This window comes from Orbicella faveolata, unplaced genomic scaffold (assembly GCF_042242905.1).
Source record: "Orbicella faveolata isolate gen_17 unplaced genomic scaffold, um_ofav_v1 contig_13, whole genome shotgun sequence".
NCBI classification, from domain to species: Eukaryota; Metazoa; Cnidaria; class Anthozoa; order Scleractinia; family Merulinidae; genus Orbicella; species Orbicella faveolata.
Window position 1 is genome coordinate 22,859,773 of NW_028301540.1, and position 17,388 is coordinate 22,877,160.

At 37.0% G+C, this 17,388-nt stretch overlaps 1 protein-coding gene across 2 annotated transcripts; it reads left to right on the forward strand.

The window, feature by feature from the left end:
• The first annotated feature begins 1,203 nt into the window (after window positions 1-1,203).
• On the forward strand, window positions 1,204-16,509 carry LOC110067062 (phosphatidylinositol 5-phosphate 4-kinase type-2 alpha-like). Of its 2 annotated transcripts, none has more exons than XM_020774340.2 (9): window positions 1,204-1,493; window positions 1,576-1,673; window positions 5,921-6,017; window positions 6,635-6,784; window positions 7,317-7,502; window positions 8,443-8,556; window positions 8,798-9,113; window positions 9,529-9,629; window positions 13,818-16,509. In XM_020774340.2, exons 1-9 carry the CDS (start codon window positions 1,374-1,376, stop codon window positions 13,896-13,898), a joined length of 1,263 nt encoding a protein of 420 aa, XP_020629999.1. In that variant the 5' UTR covers window positions 1,204-1,373; the 3' UTR covers window positions 13,899-16,509. The 2 variants fall into 2 exon arrangements, with proteins under 2 accessions (XP_020629999.1, XP_089142023.1); XM_089285897.1 differs by lacking the exon at window positions 13,818-16,509 and adding an exon at window positions 11,737-11,882.
• Window positions 16,510-17,388: the final 879 nt, after the last annotated feature.

A 17,388-nucleotide genomic window follows, 5' to 3' on the forward strand; every position in this document is an offset into this window, starting at 1 on the left:
TGTTAAGGCAAGGCAGGACTTCGAGTTTTATAATCAGGAAAAAGTTCAGCTTGGTAAAACAAATGTAACAAGAGATATAGCTGCCCAACCATAATTCTACTTCACCTGACCCAGGCCTTAAACTACTTGGGTTCAGCAACGCGGTTTTCGAAAACGTTCTAAGAAAACGAAAGCTGATTCCGTGAGGTCCTTTTCGATGAAATTCGCTGTAGCTGTCGGCTGTAGGCACTAAGACATTTCCTGAATTCTAATTTGGCAGAGTGTTCGCGGAAACGATTTCCACCAGTGAAAGGTCGTCATCAGGTTCGTCTCTCATTTTGAAGACTTGAGGAAGTAGAGACAAATGACTTGCGACAGAACGTTACTTATATATATGGGCGGGGCCATAGCAAACGAGCCTGCGGTCAGCGAGGAACACAAATGAAAGCTTCTCTTGAACAGACCTTTATCACAGACCCTTTATCTCGCTGGTGAGTTTGACAGTAAGAGGACCGTGGAGTAGGAGGAGTTTTCCCGTAAAATAGCATTTGGACGTATTTTGCGGAAAGACGTACATGCGGTTACAAACTTTCGAATTCATTAGTGGGTTAGTCCGGATTTTCGACGCCAGGGAAACATGCAGCTTCTCCCTTTTTCTTTTCAACCAATACGCTAGAAAATCCGATGTGAACTACGATCAAAATGGCGAGTCAGATCATTCGGTTTCTTGGTGGTATTCAACCTACCAACCCAGAGTAAAGAGGTTTTTCGATTTTCCAATCAACCTGAAAACGTAGCTAATTTTTCTCGTTTATCTCTTGAAAAAAAAAAAAAAAGAACAGATTACTTAAGGCAACTTGACAACATGGTTTTTCGTTTCTCCAGAAAGATAGGTAACCGTAAGCCATCAAGAGACTATGATCTATGATCAAGATCATCGTTTTTTGAAGCCATATTGTTACCTCTATACAGGAGACCATGATCATTTTCTCTTGCTCTAGACTGTTAGATATTAGAACCAGATTTTTACCCGTCGATTTCAATATGGGTCGCACGATTTGTTCTTGATGAGCCTAAATCTATGGATAAGACTGGCTAGCGCGGCCCATCATAAAGTACGTACCTGTAGTTCACGGGAAAAGAATGTAAAAGATTACATCTTTGTTCCGGACATCGTTTTCTGGTCTACCCCTCCCTAGCACATGTCCGGTTTAGTTCCTCCACAGTTGCTTTGCATCATGGGAAGTCTCAATCAGGTGGGAATATATTTATTGTCCGATCCTGCTAAAGCGAAGTTCTGCGACCGACCCAGAAATTAGAGGATTTTTTCGCCACTTCCATCATGATTTAGCCGAAAACAAAGCGTTTATAGGTAGTAAAAACTATTATTCAAGATGTCTAGTCATACAAAGACGAAAAAGAAGAAGAGATTCAGGGTTATGAGCCAGAAAGTGAAAGTCTTTCGCTCCAAAAATCCGCTTCTCAGCGTGTTGATGTGGGGAGTCAGTCATTCGGTAAGCATGATTTCTGCGTTTGTTTTTTTCGACAAACTATTTTGATTTTAGCCTTAAGCTAGTGGCTTGGTGCTTTTTGTAGATCAACGAGCTCTCGCATGTGAACAATCCAGCCATGTTAATGCCTGATGACTTCAAAGCGTTCACAAAACTTCGCGTGGACAATCACCTCTTCAACAAGTAAGTGTTTTGAAGAATTACCGTGTGTTTATGTTTGGATCCTGTTATATTTTAGCATCATTATTGGTAGTGTAGGCGTTGTATATCTTACTTGGCAATGCTTGGATCGTAATTTTTGCGTTTCCGTTTCGTTTTCATGACTTTCTTTGTTGTAAAGTGCGGCTTGAAAATCGGATTAACACCGAGCTTCTGCGCGAGACGTGCGTGCAAAAAAGTGTCAGATTTTGAGCTCAATTCCAGAGCTCGTGGCTTTGCGTATTCTTTCTCCGGATGGAAAATAAAAATTTTGTTAACATCCTCGAAAAAGTGACTTAAATGTGACAATCTTTTGGGTTGTATAACACTGCTGTCCAACTTAAACTGTCGAAAAGGTTCTTCGTTTAAGTTTAATTCGGCCTAGGTTTCTGTCACCTGCAAAGCCAGGCATGAATTTCATTAGCCTTCATAATTGTGCGAGCTTTATCGGCTTTCAAAGCCTATCTTCATTGAAATCTTTATCTGAAAGGTGAATGTTACTGGTAGAAGCTGGCGAGATAAGATTTTAATTCTCTCATCATGCAAATTTTTAGTGTGAGCATTTATTGAAATTTTACTCTATATATTGAATTGCTGAATAATTAAGTTGCGGTAGAGAGTTTTCCCCCTGCTTGGAAAGTCTCTTAATTTTTAACAACAGTAATTTTTATGCATTCAAAGAGGGCAGTTGTAAGATTTATTTTAAGAAATTACTGCCCAAAAATCCCTTGTTGACATAATTATGCACTTTTCCAGCTTGAGTAATGTGTCTACTGCTAACTATAGATAGAAGCGGCGGTTTAAGATGTGTGCAATATTCATTATTTTCCTTTCATAGATTTGATTGATGTGCTCAGTAATAAATTTTGTTTCTTAAGGGCCTCACACTGTTCTAAGATAATGAGATGTGTAATTGAGTCAATTTTCTGGTTGAGTAGCAGGATATAAATATTGTACCTGTTTCAATGCTGCTGTTACAAAAAGTTGTCAGTTCTCTTTTTTCACACACCTAATCCAAAGCTGACAATACTTTGAATCCGTAAGGCTACTCCTAGAAATTAAAAGCTGATTTGTCAAAAACAGTCAGCTACATACTACAGTAGATTTGTTGGCACTGAATGTAATTTTCAAAAATGCTTTTCAGAAATAAGTGAAGCTCCAGATTGTTACTGTACCTAATAGTGAATACAGAAGCCACATACATGTATAGCAGTTCTCAAAACCTTTGTAGAGCTTCCAGAACACAAGATCTAAATATGTTTACAGAGTGGGCATTGAAAAGAAATATGACTTTGCCTTGGTAGGTTAAGTCAACCAATCTTGCTAAGGTCAAGAGATTTTTATCTTATAAGTATGAAATACTCTGATGTTATCGGAGAGCTAGTAGCACAGGGAGTTTTACAATAGCACTTTAAATTAAGTAGACACAAAGACTCTAGACACAACTTGAATTGTGGATGGCATTGAGGTGAATGCACTGAGCTTAGCTCTCAACCATAGACTATTACAGTGTGCTATTCTAGTACCTTCTTATGCACTGTCTGTTTCTTTTATGGTCAGAATTTCCTTCTGTTGTTAACATAATTTGTCTGTTGGCATATTTTATTAAATTCTCTCGCTGTACAGTTATTTATGTTTGGAACTTGATGATTGTGTACATTTGTATATTTTTTAGAAATCAACTTACTATTTTCTAGTCATTTATTTTTATATATATCTATATATACTGAAAATCTTAAGATTCATCTACCATACTCTGTTAAAAACACACACAAAGTACATAAGTTAAGTACAAACTGCTATGTGTTAGCTAAATTGTTTATGCCAACTGTGCAATCAACACTGGTACACTGGGGCATGCTATTGTAAGGCAAGCCCTATTATTTAAGTTTAGTTTTAATGAAGGAAAGCTAATGTTGTAGTCTTAATCCTGTCTAAAGACACTTGGCCAATAGTTTTAAATTTAATGGTTTTATTTAATGACACAGCCATTGGATGAAGATAGTGAACAGAGCTTTTGAACCTGAGTGGTGCTACACCACAGTATGTCTTTGGACTGGATAGTATTTTTCATGTGTCCTCCCAAACAGGACATACTGTGAATACTATAAATGTTCACATGGTCATTCTTTCTCTCTGGATATCCTAAACTGAGCTGTTGAATGGAGCCGAACGAGGCCAATAATAACATTTTTAGATGTTGTGTTTGTTATGTAGATCCAAGTTGTGTTTGGTAATGGGATGCATATTTCATTTTCAACATTTTAAGATCTTCTAGGGGTCACATACAAAGACATAGACTATGAGTCCTTAGTCCTCTTGCTTAGTCCATCATGCATGAAGCAAAAGAAGACCGTGAGGAAAAAATGGATATGCATCCTGGAGGCAAGATTGAAGCATGTGAAAGGAGCACACTTCTTGTCCCTGGGATTTTGCACTGCCATTTTTTCCTCGCGGTTTATTTACAGTCATGCTCAACAGACCAATGGAAAGAGGGACTACTCAAAGATTAACAACAATGTAGAGGCTAGAGGCATTATGTTTTCACTTTAATATATAGCCTACTTACCACTCCCTGTAGGGAAAAAAAAGTCTTACACTGAACGTTGACTATAGAGAATCTGCATTTGTGATAAATGTCTGTCTAAAACAATCTTACATGTACAACCATGACTTATAACAACTGGAAGTCAGTGCTGTTATCTCTGATCCTTGTCTGGAGTTAGATTTTTGTGATGGAGGATGATTGATGAATCACATAATATGGGATCCACAGACTTGACGTTCTCTTGTTTCACTTACTTGAGACAGACGGCTCTTTAATAGTCTTGATCACTAGCTGCCAAGCTGACAGCACCCTAAATCTGCTAATTTACATTTGGTTTTAAAACCACATTGAAATAACTTTATCGTGAAAAGATAAAGATGATTCCAATTCCATGTTTTGGGATGACAAGAACTTTTGTCGCTAGATTGCTCTCTAAGATGTAAACAAAATTCAAAGTTGTAAACTGATGCACAGAATAACTTTGCAATGAAGCCAAAACAGTATTTAGTTTCAAGCATCTTCCAAACTAATTTTTAATTTCCATAGATTTCAAGGTAGTTGTTGGTGTGCAGTAAGCCTGGATTTCCATGCTTTAAATGATTTTAATTTGAATTCCTGGTGCGGAGTGTTGACGTCAAGTTATCCAAATGAATGGAAATGGCATTATTTATTGATCAGCAAAATTTTATTGTATGGCAAATAGAACAGCAGGGGTCAATATGCCAAGATGTCTGCTTCCATCTCATGAAAAATTAAGTTTCGTATCCTTTTTAAAATTATTTTACAAATTTGTGTTGGCAGATACTGAATCATAATTCTGGTTCATTGTCATCTCATTCATCAGCATAGTAGGGTTCACCTAACCTGCAGGGTATCTTACATGTAATTTATACCTGATAGGTGCTTCCAAAGCTAATTGTGGCCTTAATTTAAACAATAATTCTAATGTATCAAGATTAAAATGCCTAAGGTTACTATATTTTTTGTAGCAACTTGCATTGTAATGTGGTGGACTTAAGGAAATTTGCTACTAAATTGTTTCTGTTTACTCACTGAATTTATAAAATTCAGGTAAGAACACCAGGATCACCTGGATAACAAATGTGTAAAATTACTAGTAGAATTTTCTTCTATTGTAGGCAAAATTGTAAACCAATTAGTCAAAAATAAATTGTTATTATTATTTTCTTTTTAAAGTACTAGTAAGAAGTAACAAGTTTTTTTGAAATCAAATTTTGAATTTTTTGGGCTTTTATTGAGCTTGTTTCCTACATTGTACATTTGCATGTATATGACTTCCAGACAGTTGGATTGTCAGTCCAAAAAATTCTGTTTCGTAGTGGAAACATACCTGTAGAGTTCTTTGCTTGATCCACAGCAGTCTTCTGTGAACACTGTCATGCAATCACAGAAAAACAACCATGCCCAATTTTCTGGAATCACCAGAGATTATTTAGAAAACAGGTTTTCCAAGGATCAACTTTTTTTTTTTGCAAAACAATCCTTTGATTCCAATTCTAATTCTAATTAATTTTGTCAAAATTCTTTTCCCCTTGCAACCCTTGTCTTGAATACATTTTTGCACTTTAGCATTATTTAAAAGAAAAAGTTTGTTAAAAGTAATTTCACTTTTTAAGATGACCATTGTGACATGACATGACCATCAGTATGTTTTCCTTCATAGAGAAAATTTCCCAAGCCATTTCAAGTTCAAAGAATATTGCCCTTTAGTCTTCAGACAGCTTAGAGAACGTTTTGGTATTGATGATAACCAATATGCAGTAAGTAGCTAATTTGTCATACTGTAATGTTTCTGATTGGTTTTCTGTGAAATGGTACATCTCATAACTGAGAAGTAAACAACTGGGGATGTTACCTTGATATGTACATTGTACCACTAAGTTTTTCGAATCCACTGTAAGAAAAATGATGGTAACTGGTACTTTTGTCCATAATTCTCAGTGCACAAAAACTTTAACAGCGCTCATAAATGTACAGAAAAGTTTTAAAACCTTCAAACCTAATATACACAGTGTCATTAGTACCAGGACAAATATTGCAAAAATAAGGCTTTCCATGTACTTCATGGGCTGTGGAAGGCTCACATGGTATATAATACCTTTTGTGGTAAAATGTACAGCCATCACTTTTCTTTAAACAGAGGACTGTACATGTATTTATGTCAGTCTGTAAACCAGGGAAACTTTGTGTAAATCAGGCTACTTTTTATTCATGTTGATTTTTTGCAAGTAATTTTATTGTCTTTTTGCTTATTCTTCCCACTCGCCACATTTTTCATACTGAATTTTCTTTCCTTGGTTTATGTCAACACCTTGTACCTGTGTAATTATATAATGATCCTAAAATCCTGAACAAGTGCTTTTCTGGTATGTTGCAGGCATCTTTTCAGTCATCACCTTTGGTCATTCCCTCACCTGGTCGCAGTGGTGCAAAGTTTTTTATCTCCAAAAACAGGAAGTTCTATGTCAAAACAATAGAAGGTGAAGATATTGAAAGACTTCACAACATTCTTCCACAGTATCACCATGTGAGTTGATCAATGTTGTTACAAACGGGAGAAGGCAGATGTAGTCCTAAATTCTGTTAGTAACTTTGAAGTAAATTTGCATTTTCCTCCCTCTTGTAATTCTATACATTGTCACATACACTATAAATGTTTTTTTAGCGTTGAAAGTTTGAACCAGTAATATGAATAAATTATCAACTTTAATTAAGAAATAGAAACATATGCTTTGTTTCTATTGAGGTGGGAATTTGGGAGAACAAGTAGTACTGTGGGGACATGAGCCAATAGATGAGTGTTTCCACGGATTTTGGGAGTTTTCCCAAACTTTCACAAGTGTTTCCATAACACAAAGAAAATGTTATATACTGTATCTTTTTTTAGAAAGCAGCCCACAGAAAATAGCAAACAATGTGACTACTGTACTACAACTTGTCTGTGTTTCTATATATAGATTGAAACAGGATTTTTAACCAATCAGCGCACCTATTTTCTTGGGGCTATTTTTTTAAAAAATTATACTCCAGTACATAAGTATACCTGTATTCTCTTTCAGTACATTGTAGAAAAACATGCAAAGACACTGTTACCACAGTACTTGGGTGTGTATCGGATTACTGTGGACAACAAGGAGACCTACCTTTTAGTAATGAAGAGTGTATTCAGCTCTAAGTTCAAGATACACAAGAAGTACGACTTGAAGGGCTCAACAGTAGACAGACAAGCCAGCTCCAAGGAAAAGGTGGGATTGTCTGTTAAGTGTCCATAATATTTGCTTTGATTTTAAAAATAATTCAGGGTAAGTTTGGGTAACTTACCCAGAAGATGACCTAGTGTCGAAAATGTTTGATGTTTTTTACTTTTTAACTTTTTTAGCCTTGTAAATACAAATTGTTTTATATGTTAAGTGTTTGCAAACAAAATACCATTGATTGGTTACTGAATATAAATCACAAAGCCTGTATCAGAGTTAGATGTCACATGGAAAATCTCATTCATTTGGTGCTTGACTTTGGTTTCTCAGAGCTCAAAGTTCAGACTACAAGTGCTCGTCTCCCTGGTTGATAGTCCAACCCTTTGAAATGTAGTGTCTGAATAAAAACTGTGTTTAAATAAATATCTAAGTCTGGTGATTATTTGAAAATTGCCCTTAGTGATCCATTCCAGTAAATCAAAAGGTGAGTTTGTCGGAAGGGGCTGGGAGCAGAATAATCTGTATGAAAACCAAAGAGAATTGGCCTGTCGTGTGTCACACTTTCAGGGGTTTAATTCATTAACATTTTCAGCAGGAGGGTAACTGGTTTTCACAGGCGGGCAAAAGAAATGATCTTAAATTCTTCATAAGAAAAACTTTCCACCAGGTGGTCAAAATCATCTTCACAGCCTGTCAATTTGCTTGGTGCCAGGCCCTTAATGAAATGGGCGTCCAGGCATCCTGTGGACGGCCACGTTTCAAAGAAACTTGTTTAATTTTTGATATGTTGCTTTATAAATTGCTCCTTTGAGCAGGCCCTATAGCACATTTTGGACACCCACTTTTCCAATCCCGGCTAAAAGCCTGTCTTTACATGTGTACCCACAAGTGAGTAATATGATCTAATTAATACAAACTTATGGGAGGACATCAAAAGTGTGCTATTGATGTGTAGTACTGTTTTAAAACTTGTTTTGGCTTTTTTCAGACAAAGGAGAATCCTACCTTCAAGGACAATGATTTCACAAAGGACAATGCAAAGCTACGCATTGGTGATGATGTCAAGAAAGACTTGCTACAAAGAGTCAAGGATGACGTAGAGGTGAGCTTACTTGTCGTTTAAACTGTTAGTGTTATGATACAGCTACAGTGTATGTCTTCTTGTACACAAGGGAGGTTGTACACTAAACACAACATGGTTATCTGAACTTGCTCCATATGCTTCCTTCCTGGTGTACACTCATCAGGCAACTTTTGCCGAGATGTTAACGGCAAGAAAAATAACCAGACTATAACTCAAAAGCTTTGTTGTTGTTGTTGTTGTTGTTGTTTCTTTCATGCAGTTTTTAACAAGTCTAAACATAATGGACTACAGCCTACTGGTGGGCATTCACGATGCTGAAGCTGGGAATGATGTTGACGACGTCTTAGAGGGTATAGACAGTAATGAAGACAGCGAACCTGAGTCTCCTCGTGAGGCTGACTCACCCCAAGAATCCGACTCCCCCGGAGAGGCTGAGATGCCGCTATCTGATACCCCTCCCACTACCCCTCCCGCTAATTTTAATGGTGCACGTGAGAGAAATATCAGTTTTGGCAGTAATGAGCTTGATGAGAGGGAGGATGATGATGATACAGAAGGCTTTCAAAGCATAGATGGTAGGTTTAATAAGTTGCTGGTAGGAATAAACAGTGACTCTGGCTTTCTGTCACAAATGGGTGTCCTGTGGACATTTATATTTGGAGATTCTTTATTGAAGAATAATAAGCAAATCAGAAATCTTCAACTGGATTTGCACTCAAAGCTGCAAAAATTTCTACTCTGCATTCTTCAATTTGCAAATTTTTTTAGTAGTACACCTCCACAACCCCGATAGGATGATAAAGTTTTAGATCCCATATGATATTTTGTAACCGCACTTTTCAAATCCTGCAGAAAATGTAAATATTTATGTATAAACCCTTGGGTGACAACGATTATGGGGGAACCGTAAATATAAACCTCCTCTTAAACTCCCTCTGGTTGCAAAAGAAGAGAAAAATGTTCCAATCCTGATTTAATCTTCCATTGCAGAAAATAGACGAGAGTTATATTACCTTGGAATCATAGATGTGTTGACATTTTATGGAGCTGGAAAAAAGGCTGCACATGCCGCTAAAACAGTGAAACATGGGGTGAGTACCAGTTTTCTCCCAGTGTGGCTCAATATGTGTAAAAACATATTTACAGCAGAGTCTGAGGTAATGATAGTGGTCATACCACTACATAATTTACTGGATAATTAACTCAGAATTTTGTCAGAGACCTTACATCACCCACCCGTGCTTACCCCTTCCCTTCTGCCCCAACCTCAAAGCAAGGTGTTCAGTATTCAGAGGGGGTTGGAAATTGGGAAGGGGTGTCAAGAAACAAGAGAATCTTTTGGAGCACTTTGGTTTTGCAAATAAGTAATGCCTGTCAAATCCTTGCTGAATGAGGTAAGCCAGCTGTTCTTAACTCGGTTGAAATTGAATTTTGGAGTGAATCTGATTTTGAGTAATATTGAACTCTTTATTTGTTAATTATTTTTGAGACTTGAAAGTACACTTCAATATTTCAGCTATATAATAAGACCAAACTATTGCTTGAGCACCATTTTGGTTATGTTCACTTGCCAGATGATTATTGTACAGGGTTATACATACATACATACAAACTTTTGATGCTCCCTAAGTGGGTTTTTCAGATCAGTACAATTACAATATTAAGTCAATTAAGTCAGTTATAAAATTCCACAAGATTTAGTTGTCATTCCTGGATTGTCCAGTCTTTCAATATTTGGTGATTGACCTTCTGGCAAAGTGGTTAAAACTTTGATGAACTGAATTTCTAGAATGTTTCATCCAATTTATTTGAAGTTGCTTTTCCACAATCTAAGTATTTTACCTTTGAGATATTGAGATACTGAGAAATACAATGTATAGTGTTATGTCCAAAAGCCCTGTAGGGACAAGAAGTGTTAGTTCAGTTTTGACCTGTCTCAGGGTTGACGGCTTAATGGTTCTTGCACTGGACTCCAGATCAAACAGTCTGCATTCGAGCCATGGCCAGGGACATTGTGTTGTGTTCTTGGGCAAGACACTTTACTCTCATTGCTGTGCTCCATCCAGGTGTATAGATGGGTACCAGCAAATTTAGTGCAGGGGGTAACCCTGTGATGCTAACTGTCTCGGGGTTGACGGCTTAATGGTTCTTGCACTGGACTCCAGATCAAACAGTCTTGGTTTGAACCACGGCCAGGGACATTGTGTCGTGTTCTTGGGTAAGACACTTAACTCTCATTGCTGCTCTCCATCCAGGCGTATAAATGGGTACCAGCAAATCTAATACAGGGGGTAACCCTGTGTTGGAATAGCATCCAAACCAGGGAGGAGCAGAAATACTCCTAGTTGCTTCATGTTACAGATGGGCCACTGGGCTTCATTGCCAACTTTACCTTACATTTGCCTTACCTCCCAAACTAACCAAATTTTGTTTTATGTGGTAAATGTAAAAATGATTGATAGAGGTAAAGTCTGCATACGAGCCAAGTGGCCCATCAGGCTGGAGCTTATCCCAGTTTCTGTAGCATGAAGCGACTAGGAGTATTTCTACTCCCCCTTGTATGGGATGCAAGTCCATCGCAGGGTTACCCCCAGCATTAAGTTCGCCGGTACCCATTTATACACCTGGGTGGAGAGAGGCACTGTGAGAGTAAAGTGTCTTACCCAAGAACACAACACAATGTCCCCGGCCAGGGCTCGAACCCGGACCACTCGATCCGGTGATGAGCGCACTAACCATGAGGCCACCGCATAGATGTAGATGTAGTGAATAAAATTGGAAATGGTTAAAAAACATTAAATGCATGTATTAAAATGTTAAAGCTCTCAGTGAATCAGCAAGCACTAAAAGCTAGCACTTAACATAATGCAAAAACATTTGTAGTAATATTATTGTTCACACTTGTTAGTAAACCTAATTTAATTCAGACTTTCTAGTGATAATCAGCTACTCTGCAAGAAATTTAATCCTTGGCGAATATGTGAATCGATAAGTTTGACTAGCTATGTTTTTCCTGTGCCATGTCACTTCTTGCTTTCATTCGTGCACTAAAATATATGCTTAAAATACTTGCACATGTTTTTCTTGAGCAGCATCGAGTTCTAAGTGTCGAGAATAACTTTACTGTAACTTATACTTGTTAACCTGGCATTTTGATAATCCGCCATGTCATGATTGAAGTGACATTCCCTGCCTTAGATTGCCGCAGTTCAGTGGCGTGTGAGTGTGAGGCAAATGACGGGGATTGCCGAGCAACCTGAGAATTCCTGGCTAACATCTCCTAGGGTAACTTGATCTCTTTCGAAATCTTACTAACTTAAATTTTCTTTCATCTGGTCTGGTGCCTAAGACTTTTTCTTTAATATCTTATTGATGTAATGTTTCTTTTCTTTTATGTGAGAGCATATAAATTTGTGTGGTTAAACACGTAATAGTAAACCTCAATAAAGGTCAAGGTTGACATTTTAATGATGTGATACACTTTTGTTGATATGGATCTTAACACCAAACTCTTATAATTAAAATATAATTAACAGTAAGTAATTTAACTAGTCTTTTACAGTGGGGACACTCAAACCGTGATCACTTGGTATTTGTTTGTACATTTTTTAGTGACTATGAGTGCATGCTCTTCCTTTTAACCCATTGACTCCTGTGCCCTAACCAGCTGTGATGAGCCTTGGCCTTTCTTCCACTTGTGATGTCATCACCCTTGACCAAAATTGGCATCATCTATGCTCAACTTCTGCAGGAGGAAAAGATCTTTCCAGTGATACCCAGATCATAGTGATCGGCCCAATGGAGCCCGAGATATGTACAAAAACGCTCAAAAAGTTGAGTGAAAAACTCAGAGCAAAATTTCCTGCCACTGCACATGGCTACTCCATGGCAAAAACTGCCTGTCTCGATGATGCTTTCTCAGAATGTTTTAAACTGGAAGCAAGCCCAGTAGAAGGTCAATCACTGCAGCAAAAAGAAAAGAAAAGAAGAAAAAGGAAAGGCAAAAAAAAAAAATTAAAAAATCGAAAAGCCTAAAGACGTAGGTCACTTTCTCGTCCAAAAAATTTTGATTTCTGAGCATGCCCGAGCAAAAATGTTGTAGAACACAATGCTAGTGGAAAGAAAGGCATGCTGTCATGTTGCAAATGTCTTTTTGGTAGATTGGAGCTAATTTGGCCCATATCCAGCCTGAAAATCGCCAAAATGTTCCAAAAAAATGCATTTTTGGCAAAAAGCTCCAGGAGTCAATGGGTCAACAAGAGTGTTTGTTTGGTGTTTTTACACTCTAAAAATGCTGACATTACACATTACATGGAGAGCCATCATGGGAGCCATCACAAGAGTCATCACAACAAAATGTACAAAATTTATGTCAAGTGTTCATGGTTCAAGTGTCCTCTATGTAAACTGACAATAAATATGTCACACAACTATATATTTTTTTAATCTTTACTCACTCCAACTCAGGAGGGGGGTACTCCCATTAAAACAGTGCTTTAGTTACTTAAATATTGACAGTTGAGGTGGCATGCTCAGTAGAACAAAAGTAATAACAGCTCACTGTTTAAATGCTAGCATACTGCATGAGCAAAGCTATTGTACCAGCAAGCCTTAACCATTATTGACAGCTACACATACACTGTAGCTGGACTGCTATGCAGAATAACAGCTGACGCAGGTTCTTTTCAGGCTGAGCAAAGTGCAATCACAGTGAACTAAAAACTCCACAATTTAATTAGCATTTGTTACCTACATGTACATGTGCAGATAGAATGTTGTTTGTTTTATAGCGTGTGACACCACTAAAAGTAACCAAAACTGGAAGCTGATTTGGAAGGTGGGGGGTGGACTGGGGGGTGTTTACCACTGGATCCTAGAATTTCTTATCCAGGACTGCACAGTAATTATTATAATTACTTTACAACCTGGTAAATTAATGCCTTTGTCTTGACTGAGTATGTCTGAGTTCTCTTATCCTGTTCTTGCTTTGCTCATATATAGGGAGAACGCTTACCAGATACGAAATTTCTGTTATGATGTCAAATGCTACCTTAACAAGACTGAAACCAGCATCTCTTCTCCAGAGTTTATGATATACCAGACAAATTTTGAAATTCCCTAGATTAAAATGCCCCAAAACCCTGCTCTGTCCAGCAACACATAAGTATATTAACTGGAAAGCTTCTAAGCTGATAGTTGTGAGCTATTTTGCACAATAGAAAGTAACGTAGAGTAACTTTCTGCAGCACTTATGATTGTTTTGTTTTCTTATTTTCTAGGCCGGGGCTGAAATTTCAACGATAAAACCGGAGAATTATGCCAAGAGATTCCTGGATTTAATGGAAAGAATATTTGCATAGATGTATTTACAGGAATTTTAGAGTATACAGTATGCATTTAAATGTACAATTTACATTGTTGAACATCACACGCTAACCCTTTGAAATGCCAAAGCTGAAAAAACATGTACATTGAATGACACTGTCATTATGAATTAATGTTAATTATTATTTTTAATTTGAGACTGCATGAGCATAGTCAGGATTATTTCAAATTCTTTATTCCTGTTGATGTTTTTGACTTTTCTTTGACACCGTTACTTAAATTCATTAGAAGCAGTTTCTAGCTGCTAGGAAGTGAAGTTGTCTTAATGATATTTGTCCCTTCTTAAAAAACACTTGCTTTCACAATATCTTGCGTGCTAGTAGAACAGCTTTTATCGTGTTTGACAACTTTTATTGTATTGTTTTCTTGTAAACGCAAACATTTTGTGAATATATTTCTCTCCAGAAGACACAAATAATGTTACCCACTAAATTTTCAACTTTTTTAAAGAATGCCCTTATCTTCTAAATCTGTTTAATATTAATTTATTTCATCGTGGATGTTACAAATTTTTTGAAAGGAAAGTAATCCATAATAAGGAAGCCTTAACTGTGTTAACATTAAAACATTTTGTTTTTCTAGACAGTAAGCTTTCTTTGTTTATTTCAATCTTTGAATTAGTAGTCGATTAATTTCTCTTAATATTTGTAAAGGAAAATAGTTTTTGATTATTTTTCAGGGTTTCAAGGGTAGTGGCATCTTAATGCTTATATATTACGGCTAAAATTAATGATGTTAAGTCATGGAATTGCTATCTTGGCTTGGCAGGTTGAGTAGTCTTTGCCAGTCACTCAATGTGTGCGGTTTCTTTGTAAGTTGTAGTTTTTTGAAGGCCTGCCAGGGAAATGGATATCTGTGTTTTGTTCCTGTTTGCATTGATTGTTACAGTTTTGCAAATGTTGTAAATTGACAGGTTCAGTGGGAAATTAGATGCAGTTTTGTTGACGGTTTACAGTTCATGTTAGGCCTAGTGTCCCAGGTGCTCAGTATAATCGTTGCTTGTTCCAATCCATTTTACCCTGGCAGTGTACCTTACGGCTCTCTAACAGATTGCAGATATTAACAGCCTAGTTCAACTTTTTTTGAAACAGTAATGTATTGTGATTGTAACTTATAAATCAAGTTGTGAAGCTTTTGAATTAGATAATACTAATAGGAAGTACTTTGTACACATGGAGCTATTAGCCCTACTTGAAGAACTTGAAAAGGGAGATTTTGTTTTAGATATAAATGTTAGGTACCCCACCCCACCTTACCCCACATAAAGTAAGTCAAACTGTCAAGACTCACTTATCAACGTATATTTGCTTGTTACCAAAGGAAGTATTGTCATGGTCTCTTTTTAGAACCCATTTTTCCCTACTAATTTGGTTTAGTGCCAATAAGTGCCTCTTCCCCACTTTAACATAAGCACCCTATTCCAACTGGCACCCCTCTAGTCAATAGCACCTCTATAAATATGCAACTAAGCCAACTATTTTTAAATTACAGCATCTTCAGAAGGCATTGAGGCCATCGGTTTGATTCATCTTTCCTCCGAACGGCTCTCCTCATGCCTGCATTACAATGCAACCATCCAATTTCCATGTAAAGGAAGATCCCATTTTCATTTTATGCACTTTCCTGTTAATGTCAAAAATGAAATAAGCTCCTTATCCCTTAAAAGTGCCCCTCCCTCTTGGCCCACAAAATAAATAACTGGCTAGGCATTAAATTGAATTATTCAGGTATATGGAAAACTTAAACATGTTAGGTAGTTTCATTTCATTGTATTTCTACATATGGGAATATTAAATTCTTTGTCAACATCTATGTGTGAGCCAACCATTACTTTTTTGCTCTGCTTAACTTTCAAGAAAGCTGAGTTAGATAATCACAGCAGTTGCCTGAGATACTAGCCTGCTAAGCAGATGTCCTTATGGCGTCTCACGCAATTTTGCTCCCTCATTTGGAAGGAGAGATTGTCTGATGAGCTATAAGGAGATTTGCATTTGAGTTTTCTGAGAAACAGGGTTTTCCTTCATTTTTCTATGGTAATTTCAACCCTTTCACTTCTAGTGTTCAGTGTTAAATTACGTGCTTACATAACGTTTATGTTTTAGCTGTGAACGCTGTGTGTGAGCATTCAAATGAAAGCTGTTGAACAGTAGGTTATTTGGTGCTGTTTGCTTTTCAACATTCTGCAATATTTGATTTTATCTTTTTAAAAAAACACAGTCTTAAGCACTTTTGTAAAAATGTGTGAGTGAAAGGGTTTTTGCCCATGAACAGGACCAACATCCCTTTTAACAATCATTCTAATGCTTTGTATGAAAAGTTCATTTACAAAATCTCCCTTTTAGCAAGCAAGACCTTTTGCTAAGGGTTTTAGTCTATAACTTAACAAGGGAAGGTTTCTGCAACTTGACTTTCAAAATTCTTAACTTTTTTAAGAAGTCGAAGAACATTTCCACTTATCTACTAGTAAGAAAGTTATCACTATTGAATACAGCTATAAAATTTGCCATTGTTAATAAATGTAAAAACATGTTGTATTGTAAGTGATGATGCTTGTAAACCCTTCATTAAAATTTGTTGTAATATGAAGTTCTAGAGTTATTCATTTTAAGTTTGGAAACCCTAAACATACATGTAGTCATTAGAGGGAATGGTTATGAAACCTGGCAAAGTTCTTTGTTGTATGTTTTTGTTGCTATTTTGGGGGTTTACCCTGCACAAAACCTGGCAAAATACAAAAGGTGGTCATGTGTGCCCAAAAAAACTAACCAATTACTAGAAGCATTGCAATAATTATGTAATTCATGCATAGTCAATGAGTATAAGAAAAAAGATGTGCAGGGTCAAGGACCTTCCAACATAAATTTTAGCCTGTTTGTTTGCTCCTTTGCTGGGCTTCTTAACCATTTCCTTCTATTAACTATGCCCTAAAGAAATGGAAAACCAAAACTTAGAGTTGAAAAACTTTGTGGCTATATATGATTATTAGTTAGTTTTAATGATACAATTTTTTTAATTTATCATGTGTGGTGAGAAACTATTAATTTTAGGCACTGATGCTAATAAATTATTGTGATGTGTATCAGCTGTTACCAATCTTGAGAGTTTCATGGTAACAGAAGTAAACATGTAGGGTCTGAGCAAACATGATGTAAATGAGACATCAGTATAGTAAAACAAATTCCTGTATCGGTTTGAGCCATGCCTGGAAAACAGGATTCTGATACTGTTCAGGTTTGCTTATTTCATATTCCTGCCGATCACCCAGTAGCTTTTCTATGCCAGGGAGCCCCTTGCCTCTCGGCATTTGATCCCTGTGGATTCTGTGAGAGAGGTCTTACATCAATTTTAATAAAAACGGGTCTTATTATATGGCTAGCTCTGTGAGCGGGCAAGATGGAGCTATCTTGCCTGGTCGGGACTAGCCGCCATGACGCGCAAGAAAAATTTCCCCGAAAGCCATATAAT

What these genes read in the sequence shown, in the direction of transcription:
- LOC110067062 (XM_089285897.1), top strand. Translation starts at nt 1,374, where the DNA reads ATGTCTAGTCATACAAAGACGAAAAAGAAGAAGAGATTCAGGGTTATG. An exon ending in TTGATGATAACCAATATGCA is followed by an intron (nt 6,018 to 6,634) that starts GTAAGTAGCTAA and finishes GGTATGTTGCAG; the next exon opens with GCATCTTTTCAGTCATCACC. An exon ending in CTAAAACAGTGAAACATGGG is followed by an intron (nt 9,630 to 11,736) that starts GTGAGTACCAGT and finishes TCCCTGCCTTAG; the next exon opens with ATTGCCGCAGTTCAGTGGCG.